The sequence below is a fragment of the Genypterus blacodes genome, unplaced genomic scaffold (assembly GCF_046128005.1).
Source record: "Genypterus blacodes isolate CSIRO-AG114 ecotype Tasmania unplaced genomic scaffold, CSIRO-AGI_Gbla_v1 ptg000039l_1, whole genome shotgun sequence".
NCBI lineage: Eukaryota > Metazoa > Chordata > Actinopteri > Ophidiiformes > Ophidiidae > Genypterus > Genypterus blacodes.
The window spans coordinates 4,951,334-4,963,405 of NW_027466852.1; the positions used below are offsets into that span (position 1 = coordinate 4,951,334).

General features: G+C 44.6%; 1 protein-coding gene across 2 annotated transcripts; it reads right to left on the reverse strand.

Annotated features, from left to right (window-relative positions):
• Positions 1 to 749: 749 nt before the first annotated feature.
• micall2b (mical-like 2b) lies at positions 750 to 10,447 on the reverse strand. Of its 2 annotated transcripts, none has more exons than XM_076147902.1 (16): positions 10,114 to 10,447; positions 8,701 to 8,749; positions 7,247 to 7,388; positions 6,715 to 6,884; positions 6,386 to 6,513; positions 5,378 to 6,253; positions 5,066 to 5,274; positions 4,889 to 4,958; positions 4,171 to 4,334; positions 4,006 to 4,070; positions 3,686 to 3,809; positions 3,468 to 3,570; positions 2,997 to 3,070; positions 2,798 to 2,912; positions 2,649 to 2,695; positions 750 to 2,020 (listed from the first exon to the last, which is right to left on the reverse strand). In XM_076147902.1, exons 1-16 carry the CDS (start codon positions 10,254 to 10,256, stop codon positions 1,953 to 1,955), a joined length of 2,547 nt encoding a protein of 848 aa, XP_076004017.1. In that variant the 5' UTR covers positions 10,257 to 10,447; the 3' UTR covers positions 750 to 1,952. The 2 variants fall into 2 exon arrangements, with proteins under 2 accessions (XP_076004017.1, XP_076004016.1); XM_076147901.1 differs by having other exon boundaries at positions 4,171 to 4,337.
• Positions 10,448 to 12,072: the final 1,625 nt, after the last annotated feature.

Consider the following 12,072-nt stretch of genomic DNA (forward strand, 5'->3'; position numbering starts at 1 on the left):
ACATTAAAGACACAAACGGCTTGATCAGACAGCTCCAGTGACGAAGGAAAGACACATGCTGCCTCCCAGTGTTTGTATGGAGACAATGCAGCACACACAACCATCACCCAACTTTAGTCTCCTTTTTCCCTGCATGCAAATACATGATCTAGTATATTGTATATACACTATATAGTCACCTCTCAGAGATTCTACCAACAACTTATACAAAACCACAAGCAGAGGTTTCATGAAAGAATCTCTTAGATGGTTTCGATTGACACACTTGCCGTCTATCAAGTATGATGAGGAAGTGGACGGTACAGGAAGTTCAGCATCTGTCAACGTGAAGACCCAGATAGATCTCTGAGGAGCTGAAAGGAGTGAGAACCATGGACTTGGACATGGACATCAGGGGACAGTGAAGACTAACGCTGTAATAAGTACAGTTTGCTACACTCATCAGCAGTAACACACAGATATGCTGGAACATCAGTGTTGCCTGTAAGTCAGTGAATCACGGCGCTTAAGCAACAAAATAAGAGTTGCAGTTGTTGCACATTTTTAACATTTGACATGTTGGACAGCAGCTGCAGAGACCCCCAAATATATGTTACAATGTTGCAGAATGATACACACCTTCATCAAACTTAAGCTCACCTGGAGATGCAGGGATTCAAACATGAAACGCTGAACATGGGGACACGCCGCAGGTTATTTGGGTCATTTGCTCAAATCCTTTCTGTTGAGATGAATAATCACAAATCCCATTTCCATTCACAGCCACACTATTTATTAAACATGACTTTACTAGCATTATTTTGCATCGACTTTTAGTTGAAATTCATTACATGGATGCATCTAAAGTCCAGGCCAGTTTCTCCATTCAGCGATCACACACACACTGGTGAGTGATGAGTGCAAATGCGAAGGGAAAACATTTTCAACAAAATATGCAGAAATAACAGGAATGAGAACAGAAAACAAACACTTATAATGTTTAGTTATGCATCAAGTCAAGCAGTTATGTTGAATTTGAGCAGTTTGATCACCACAAAAAAATGAAAGTTGCTTTAGTGCCTGTAAAAATGGATTACACTTAAATTGCAGATTGTGACTCACACACCGGATAATTTAGCGATGCATTTCTTTAAACAAATCTGCATTTCCCGATCCAATATGGACCAACGTCGTTGAGCAACTTCCCATGCTTTTAATTTGAAACCTGAGTCAGAATCATCCTTAATTTAACACAAATCACAACAGTCAAGGACGAGGTCAGGAGAGGAGAGACAGTGAGATCAGAACATGGAGCCCAGTGAATTGCAGCATTACTGTGAGTATCAGAGAAGCTTCAGAACAGTACAAACATGCTGACTTGAGACGTTCACAAGATTTCTTTAAATCTGTGTATGACGGGAGCTTAACGTGTGTAATCTTGTTAATGAGTGAGATTGTGTGTCTGTCTGCCTGTGATTCCAAATAGGCTCAGTGGTGAAGTGACAGACACAACATGTGACCTGGAAGAGACGAGCTCATGACAGATGTATGACCTATGACCCCAATAACAAGTGTTCTGATAAGTAAACTCAAGTGAAAGGTAAATAGTATGTGTGTGTGTGTGTGTGTTTAAGTATTTAGTAGACAGATAAAGGCTAGAAGGGGATTAAAACCAACAACTAAAGCTGTAAATGTAATCATCGCGGCTGGTGAGTCAATAACCCCAAACATTACCTGTGTGTGTGTGTGTGTTGCTGGTGGGCTGGAGCAATGTCAGATGATGAGTGATGTAGCAGACCGAGAATGAGCACTCCCTTACTTACTTACACACAGACACACACACAAACAAACGCACGTGACACCATGATTATGATCCCATGAATCATAAGCTGAGACACTGACATTAAGACTTTGATGAGAGCAGCAAAGACATGACAGGAAGAAGGCGCGGTGCTGGTTTCCTCCCTGAGGAGTTATCCCTCCTTCTTGTTCCCCCAGCTGAACAGCTTGGACTTTTTCTTTGGCTTGTCTTTCTTTATGTCTGATGGAGAGAGAGAGAGCAAGAGAGCAAGAGAGCAAGAGAGCAAGAGAGCGAGAGAGAGAGAGCAGCCATGAACACTCATCCTGTATAATCAATAAATGCCACATGCAATGTACACAAACTATCAAAGAGCGTAAAGAGAAAAGAGAAACTTTACTGTTTAACTTTATGAATACATTAAATTGAAACGGCGGGTCATTAGCCCACGGTCCACTCTCGCTCGCTGTAACACGGCGACCTTTCGCACGAGTTCAACAAAACCTCCTCGTTTTCAGCTCCGCTCTGCCGGTCATGAATTGCAAATGAAGCCACCTTTGACTGTGTTCTACCGGAGGGTCAAATTAAGCGGCTACATTATCCATTTTGTCTAACAGAAAGGCTGCGGATGAGAAAGTTGAGCATTTTGTTTGATGCTTTTTTTCCATTAGCACTCATTAGACAACATCACCCAGCGGCACCTTCAAATGCAACGCCAACCACCAGCACAACTCTATCTGCTTCATTTAGACCGGCCCGGGATGGAAATCCTCAAAGCAGCTCCTGTGGCTGGTGACAGAAAGGTTGGGACGGCTAAATGAACACAGCGCAGGAGGGGGAGACGGCCTGTGGAGGCGGTGCGGACACTCACTGAAAGTCATCATCATCTTGTCCAGTTCCACGTCCTCCTCTTCCTCCCTGCAGTCGTGAGACGACGGACAGAAGAAGAGAAAGTCAAATTTAAATATACGTTTCCACACACACACACACACACACACACACACACACACACACACACACCTGAGTCTGTCCTCATCCAGACCGTCTATAATGGCGTTTCTGTCGTTGACGATCTCCACCAGTTTGGTCATCAGCTCCTCTTCTTTCCTCCTCTCCCAGGAGCTTTTCAGGTGATCTGTGTGTACACAAACACCTTCAGTCTCACCTTCTCATTCGCGGCACACATGTTTGTGTTGACAGTGTTCACACAACCCTTCACCTGGTTTGTCTATGAGTGTCCTGAGTTCCTGTTCAACACTGGGCTGCTGCTCCTCCAAGTCCTGGGTTCTTCCACTGCACACACAGAAACATATCAGCACAAAAACAATATGGTATTTATCTAACAGCGATTTGTTCTGGGAATGTTTGAGGTACATGTGTTCTATTCAGTAACCTTCCACATTCACATACAGTTGTTAGTCCAGACTGTTTGGACTCTGAGGGTGAGGTGCCATCATGTTTCAGGGCACCTCACTGTGGGGGAGGGGAGAGGGGAGAGGGAGGAGACAGGGAACTCAAACTGTCAGCCTTCTGGCCACAAGTCTGTTTCACTGATTGCTAAAGAGTGGCATGTCCCTTTTCTCTGTGTGTGTGCGTGTGTGCCTGTGCAAGAGTGTGTGCACGTGTGTGTGGGTGTGTGTGCGCGTGCGTGCGTGCGTGCGTGTGCGTGCGTGCGTGTGCGCGTACTCACACGTAGACCAGTTCAGACTCGCGCCGCATGGCCAACTGCTTGTTCCTGATCAGGTTGAACCATTCAACCATGAGCTCATTCATGACAGAGTCATCTTCTCCCTCTGACACATAAACACACAAATAGTCAAACCCATGTACACTAAACCTGTCCGTTTACATTAAAAACCCTGCTTGCTCATGTGCGTGTGTGTGTGTGTGTGTGTGTGTTATTCTGACCTTCCTCACTGTGTCGAAGCTTCACCTCCAGCTCTACTCCTCTCTTCTCCAACTCATTCAAATTATCTTCAATCTGCTTCAGCTCCTTAATGATGTCATCCTTAGGAATGAAGTCTGGCTTCGTCTGAATAGAACAAAACAAACAAACAAACACACACGCACACAAACATTTGTTCATTCATTCCTTAATTAATAATGTGCATTGACCTGAAACACATTCTCTATGCTCTTTGATACATGAAATTAAAATACTTGAAAAATGAAAACAAATGTAGTGAGATTCATCCAGACTTGTGTTTCTGCTGTGACTCGGTCGGTACCTTAGGGACGGTTGATTCTGGCTTGGTACTGTTTGTAGTTTTGCCACTTTGTCCATTCCACAAGTCTGACAAAGAGACGGCAGAGACAAAGACACGTAAGAGCAAAGAGGACAGCTGGAGGAAGGTGAGCGAGCGGCGCTGCAGCACAGGAGGTGGCGCTCTTACCCTTTGGTGCCGGGGGTGTGACAGAGAAGCTGGGGAGATGAGAGGAGGAAGGGCCTACTGTCCCCTCTGCAGCCGGGGACTTCCCAGCTCCATTAGCCCAAAGATTAGAGGAGGCGTCTGTTGGCTTACTGTTACTGGAGGACCACTGTGAGGGAGCAGCAGGTCTGCTGGTGGATGAGAGGAGGCAGAGGGAAAGAGAGAAACACAGAATTAAGAAAATGAAAGGACAGAAATGAGGGAGTTTGGATTTTAATTTCTTACATAACAACAATCTGGTATTCAAAATGACATTCTTCTTTGTCTCTGCCGGGTTTCTTAGGTTTTGATTCATGAGAGCAGGAGGGAAAGGTCATCTGGGGAAAGGAACTCTGAACACCGAGCATATGTTGCACCATGTAGGACTCTAGCCATTCTTGACACCATTTGGGTCTCACACGCATGTGGCGGAAGGGGACAGTCTGAGGTGACTACAAATCAGGGCCGAGCCATTTGGACGAGCAGCAGGTACAGACTTCCTGTGGCATGAAGGGATGGATGTATGTACGGATGAAAGAATGGATGGATAATAGGACATTTGCGGGGGAAGGGATGGATGGAAGATAGGGGATGTTTACATGCATGTGAGCCTGCATTATGATCCAAGATAGAGGGATGAAATAAGGAGATCAGACAATAAGGAGGCGAGAGAATACGGACACAACACAAGCCTGAGTCTTACGTTGTTTCTTTGGAGACGGGTTTGAGTCTGGACCTCCAGTCTGCAGGAGAGCTGCTCCTCTCTGACGCTCCTGTACACAAAGACATGGAGGAACACATCAGTGGGTTTCAGTTCCTTTGTCTAATCTGTCTGTGTCAAATCACTCTCAGTCCAAACCTAGCAGTGAGCGAGTGTCACCTGTCGTTTTGGGGGATGCGTAGTCAGGCTTTGGGCTGCGTTTGTCTGGACTTCTAGCACCCGGTCCGGTCCTGCTGGCCGGGCTCAGAGCAGAACTGGAGGTGTCCACTAAGGGTGAATTCTGCAGGTCAGCTAAAATTGCAGGATTTGCCTTTAGCTTCCTTCTTCCTCGGACACCTTCCGTCGTCTTCGGTTGCGTATCGTCTGATCTGATGAAAGTGTTGTGAGATGTAATTTCCACCAGTAGAGGTCAGGTTTTAGCAGGCTATGACCAGGTCTGGTCAGATGTATGCTTATGGTGAGGCCACTTACTTGTCTGTCGTCTTCAGAACTACATTTGTCCACGTGGGCTTGTTGGTGTTGTTGTTGTCCTCCTCAGCCAGTGTCTTGGAGATAAAGGCTGCTGCTTCTGCTTTCGTCTTATTTTTATCACAACTTGCCTCTTTCGTGTACACTTTTCCTGTAGTTCCCCTCAGATCAGCTGCTTTACCCTCATCCTTGCCTGTAATCTTACTCACACTTACATCCTTTTTGCCACCAACATTTAAAACCACAGTGACACTTTGACATGCTGGGGCATCCTGCCCCTGACCTTTGGGGCTCAGCCATCGGCTGGTGTCCACATTCTTAGTTGCGGTCTTGTTCTCCTCGTCGGCAGAAGTAGAGTCAGATCCTGCCTGAAAGAACTTTAGCTTGTCTTGCAGCGTCTTGGCTGCTGTGGTTGAGGTGCGAGGGGCTGCTGTGGGCCTGCTGGTAACGGAGGCGGTGGTAGTCACAGGGTCTGTAGTAGCATGTGGGCTCACGCTGCGTTTGGATGTAATCGCCGATGTAGTTACAGGGTTACGAGTAAATCGTGGGCTCGCGTTGGCTCTGGTGGCGTTAGGTGTTGTAGTGAGCGTCGTGCTGAAGGTAGTCCTGGGAGTCTCACTAGTCAAGCTTGGTTTGGGGATGACAGCAGTCCGACTCTCTCGACCAGGAGAGGAGAAACGAGGTGCAGGCTGCCAAGGAGACGAAGTGGAAAGGCTACTTGGGTTGCTGGCCGGGGTGCTTGATTTCTCTTTCAGCCAGGCAGGACCCGGCTTGGTCTGTGCCTGCGTGGCTGGGGTGTCTGTACGGGATTTAGTGGTGTCTGGATGTGGAGTGTATTGGGGTAAGACTCGGAGCGTTGTGCTGGAGGGTGACAGCAACCTGAAGGACAGAAAACCAAAACTACAATCAGGAAATGCAACAACATGTGAATGAAGATCAAATGGCAGAAACTTACAATAATACAACTTCATCTTTTAGATATATACATAATTATAAGGACTTGACACTTACTTGGCACAGTTGCGGTGATAGAGCTTCCCTTCCACTAGATGTCGCTGTACTAAATGAACGTGCTCGTTACAGGACACACATTTGTTACTCAGGGTTCCTGTCCGCTGTGTTTTCTCAACCGAAACTTCCTGAAAAAGGAAAGACAGAGTCGGTGAGAGAAGTGACAACCTGACACGTGACAAGTGAAAAATCTGTTGGCAATGTGTGATTGTGTTATTTGGTTTGGTTTTGTCATGAGACTGATGAAACTGTAGTGTTACATTACATACTTTTGGACTTTACAGGAGTTTAAAAAGCAGCTTTGACTCATACAAGACAGGAAAGGCTACCTGTGTTGCTTTTCTGGCTTGTCTTGGGGAGGAAGTGGGTTTTGTGATCCGGGTGGAGGAGGGAGGGACAGAAGAGGGGACCTTCTGAGCCACCACCGGCTGGTTCTTCTTCCCAGACGGCTCGTCTGTGGCGCCATCGGCCGGCCGCTTTATACCTCCCATCCCACCGACTGCATGAAACAAGCAGATGTGCACAGAAATAAGCTCTGGCCAAAATTCAGAGGAGGAGGACCGGGCCAACAACGGTGGACGCTCAGGAGGAATCTTGGAAACTTGAGCGAACCCGACTCTCCTCCCCAAATTGAATAGACCTCTGAGACCAATGATGGAGTATTTGGATGGTTGTTGTTAAGTGCTAGACACAAAAATGTAAACATTTATCAACAGGAAGTCCAGTTGGAGGAGTCTTTGAATTGTAACAGGTCGTTATGGCGGTTATGACTTCAATCAGTCAACAAATGTGGACTTTGGACGAACCAGCCCAGAGTCAAGACACAGCTGTGAAGAGGCAGAGAGAGAGAGTGAGACTCACTCGGGGAGCGTCCATGGAAGTAGTTGTAGTACTGGGAGACATATGTCAGGATACTGAGGCGGTCAGGAACCTTCATAGCCACCATGTCTTCTGCATCAAGCAGGGCTGGAATTCCCAACTCCTCCTCTGCCACCTGGAATGCCTGGAAACAGCATCATGTTTATCCATCAACACTCTTAGGGTGTAGGGCACCAACATGGCAATGAAAACTGAATAAAAGCAGTGTCTCTGATTCAGCGAGGCCTCTGGTAAAAAGTCAAGGAGTTACACTGTGACGCAGTACTGACCCTTGACCTTTACATACTATACAAGCGTATACTTGTCAGTGTGAGATTGCTCCACAGGTAAACTCGAGTTGTTTGTGATTGTATGCAACTGTTTCCCTCTCAATAACACTGCCAGCCTTGAGTCTAAAGAACAGGTTAAATCTAGATTGAGCAAAGAGTGACTTCACACTGTGTATCCATAGAAGCAGAGAAACAACAAGCAGGGACAGGCCACTGAACCACAGAGACAGACTGGGACACGCACAGGCATTACTTAATCAGTAATCAGATCAAGTGGGCCGTAAAAACAATACAACTACTTTGCACCAGCCTGTACTTAGTGCACATTCACTGTTTGCAATGAGGGAGAGTATTTATGTACTTTTGTCTTGTTTGTAAAGCTGATGGTTACATTGGAATTGTGCCGCTTCAGTTCCTACAGTTCAGATTGTAGGTTAGTGAGATTTTCTATTTTACAAGCACACTTTAAAGGACAGAGCTTTGGGCTTTTAGTATTATCTTTCTTAATCCCATTGTGAAAGAGAAATTTCCAAAGAGAAAATGAAAGTAGAGAAAAAATCCCCCCAAAAAACATCAGAATCCACAGACACACTATGGATGTCAGTGAATGCAGCACTCAGATATGAAGGATAACTCTGGCTTATAACAACGTTCAGACATGAATTTAAAAATGAAATTGCAAAAAGGAGAAGGTACAATTATTAAATCACATAATTAATTATACGATGTCAGCGTGTGCTTTGTGTTCTTGGATTTGTCTTGTTATTTTGCACATTTATGATTTTGTATTTCATTTTGATATGTTGTGTTAAAAAGATTTGATTTAGATTTTTTATCATTTCAAACAGAATGAGCTCACAAGATACGTTCATCACTCAAAGATCTAATACAAATTGCAATATTCAGAATAATTGTTTCAGTTTCAGTGAAATCCTGCAGCCAATGTTCCTGTTTCCACTTCCAGTACTACATGTGCTGCTTTCATGCAATATCTAAGATGTATCCTGGGATGATGGGAATCTCCCACGCAAGACTGCTCAAATGTTAACAGGAGAATTAGAATGAAGGAATCTGGAAATGAGCCCGTCTGACAAAGTGACACGTTTTGCTGGACTGAAGCAAACAAACACAGTGCAAACAAACACGGCGTAAATAAACACGTCTCACCAGCTTGTTGTTTTCGTAGACATTTTCCTTCTTCAGCGAATCAAAATTGCTGCAAAAAAAGACAAAAAAGACAAAACACACTCATTGTGATCTGGCCAACTTTCCTCCCTCATTCATTTGTTTACAGGGAATCCGACCAAGTACACAACCCACACTGAACATCTGACACACACACACAACAAACACAACATCCTTAATGAGTCAAGACAACCTCCGTCTCAGTTTGATGTTATTCCTGTTTGTGATGTTATTATTACACGAAGGCAGAGTCCAGTACGAGCATAAGGTTTTTCACAATAAAAGCCCTGATTCAGGTTTTGTTTGGGTAGCTCATTTAAAATAAGGTGAAGTTAAGCCTTTAACCGGTGTTTAGAGCCTCCATACTGGCGTGCCTGGGAAAGCAAGAATAAGAAGACGTGGAACAGAACAGATTCAAGGTTATTTTAGAATAATTCCAGTCAGTTTTAGCTGTAATATTCACGATTTGGAGTAACAGAAAAATAAAAGCTTTCAGTATTTTCTTTAAAAGGGGCTGTTAAGTGCACAAACTATTTGGAAATGTGGAAATTCCCTCTGGATATTACACAAAGTCCTGGAAAGGGGCTCTTCCCGTTTTCTGGCACAGGTTCCTCAAAGGTAAATTCCAAACAGTTGATTACAAGTCCAGATTGCCAAACTGGAAGAGAGAAGTTGGAAACCATCCTGTGAACAGCAGCAGTCGTTGTTTATTTCCAAGCCACTGTAGAGATATTAAATTAAATGAATGCCATATGATTTCTGAGCTTCTGGTTGAGCCAAAAATGTGTTGAAGTTTTTGTGATGTCTCTGAATATTGTTGGATGAATGCAGATATTATTTGGGGAAGATGTGTCAGATTAGATTTAGAACTGTCCTCGGTTAGAGACGATCCTAAGGACATGTCTGACACAACTGGCAAACTGGCTCAAGGGGGACACCAGACACAAGAAGGTCGGGTACCACTGTGCTGAGGGGTTCAAGTGGAGGGACCTGATCTAGAATGTTCCCTTTACCCACAACGTTCCCCAACGTTCTGTGTCATAAATGCCTCTTAAAGCCAAACAAGAAGGGATTATGTATTATTTATTACTAAGGAACTGAAGACATTATGGATCCTTATACTTCTGATCCTCCCACTCCTGCTCTGACTGCAGACCCCCGGAGGTTGATCACGGTACTGCATGAACGAAACCAGCTTCACACACACACACACGCACACACACATTCACACACACACACTGGGGACCTGTCAGACTAGTTCACAGAAACAAGAGGAACCAAACTTTACTACAACACAACTTTCAGCATAGACGCTTCCTTTATGGCACGACAAGGTGGTTGCGTGAAGCGCAAGCGTGTGTGTGTGGTGTGTGTGTGTGTGTGTGTGTGACTTACATGAGGTCTGGTCTGTGTTTGTGGATGAGAGCGCAGAAGGCCAGACCGTCCCGGAACGACGTGGTCATGTTGGTAACGTTCACATCCCGGTAACCTTCGCACCGTGCGCGGCACCACTGCTGCAGCGCTTTGACCGCCGCCATCCCGCAAACTGAAAGGTAGTAAAGGAGCAGAGCGGACGGACGGAGAGCCAGGTCCCTCCTCCTTCTCCTCCTCCTCCTCCCTCCTCACTTCCAAAGAACTTCCTTACAAGTACTCTATCACATACACACACACTGCAGCTGCAACAAGTCCACGGTGTTTCCGGGAGCAGACAGCGGCGCAGACTGGGGGGACACCGGGGAGGAACACCTGTAGGCTCCCGGTGACGCAACGTGTGGGTGGAGTTTGGGTGGGTGGGAAAGTTATTTAAAAGTATTTTCAACTCACATTTAAGTAATAATTATGAACTTTATCTTCTTTACATCCTCCCTCCTTTCTTTCACTTAAAATTTTCTTAATTTTTCCTTTTCAATTCATTTCAATTCAACTCAACTTTATTTATACAAAACCAAATCATAACAAACGTTATCTCAAGGCACTTTACATACATTAACATACTTAAATTACTTTTCTTTCTTTGTTCCCTTTTATTCTTCTATTGATTTACCTAGAACTAAATGTCTCTTGATTCATGAGGCTACATTTCAGTGTTGACCTGCCTAATATTTCTACGTGTTATGGCGTGGCTGAGATGTCTGGTTGCATTTGTGTTCAGATCAGTGCAGAAAGCATTTAAGCGGGTGTGGTTGTTGCTGGTGTGAGCTGAAACCCAACCTGCCCAGTCCGGCCTGTAGGGAGTGTTTGGGCGGGTGAGCGGGCGTGTGGGCGTGTCTCTGTTCTCACAGACACCTGACACCTGCACACATGCTGCTGTGGTGTTACCTTTGGCCTGCACCAGAGAGGAACCTCTTCACTTTGCTGATTCAAGCCTACAGTCAAGCCTTTATCAAATGTAATTACCATAAGATGAACACACACCTTCATCCTGCTCATTGCAGGGATGTTTTGATATGTTTTTTTTATTTATCTTTGCTATCAACTTCACAGGTTTGTCATCATTTCCTCTTTATAGGTCAGGAGGAAGCCAGTTAAACTAACAATGGATTACAGCTTCAGGTTGATGGGGGGATTTTTCCAGCAGTTTACAGGGGGTTTCGAATATAAATGACTACAATTTTCCTCAATAAAATACTTCACTTTAGTGTTAGTTTGGAGAAGAAAAGACAGCTTTTCCACTATTTCATTTTTTTATTGCCACGACACAATGATATTTGAAGGAGGGTAAGCCAAGCAAAACACACAAATATTTGTCTAACAACAATACTGAGGACCTTCCACTGAGGAGGCTTTCACCAAAACTTAAAGTCCAATACCGATGCTAAACCCAAATCTCAAACTAAATGCTAAAGAAATGAGAATCATGCAAAATGACCTCATCACACAAAAATGTTCTCACTCTGGACAGAAGCATGAGGAAACACACGCACACAAACACGCACACAGACTTCTCAGAGCAGCCTGTATTCTTGCGCTCTTTTGTTGTTCTCATAGCTCAAACCCCCATGGTGATTAAGGCTGAAAAGGAACCAATGAGATCCAACAAAGACGTGGCTTTTACTTCATCTGTGGGCCTTAACAGACTGTCCTGCAATGTAAAAAAGAAAAAGAACTTAACTTACTTTAACTTGTTTAATTTTAGTAAGTAAGTATTGACCTCAGAATGTTGAACCATGATTTGGGCTTTGATTGCTCTTTCCAACAACGTTTCAACTCCAACAATAAAACACATTTTGGTTTGAATAAATGCTTCACAACATTACACTTCATATGAGCCAAACATGTACAGAATTCTAACGCAGACGTGTCAAATCCTGCACGTACTTCATCTACCCCCGTTCTGACCTCACACAAATACTT

Coding starts and splice junctions, on each gene's coding strand:
- micall2b (XM_076147901.1), bottom strand. CDS start 10,256: ATGGCGGCGGTCAAAGCGCTGCAGCAGTGGTGCCGCGCACGGTGCGAA. Junction 4,338..4,888: donor CCCGTCTCCAAAGAAACAAC/GTAAGACTCAGG, acceptor CTCATCCACCAG/CAGACCTGCTGCTCCCTCAC. Junction 2,696..2,797: donor CTGGATGAGGACAGACTCAG/GTGTGTGTGTGT, acceptor TCACGACTGCAG/GGAGGAAGAGGAGGACGTGG.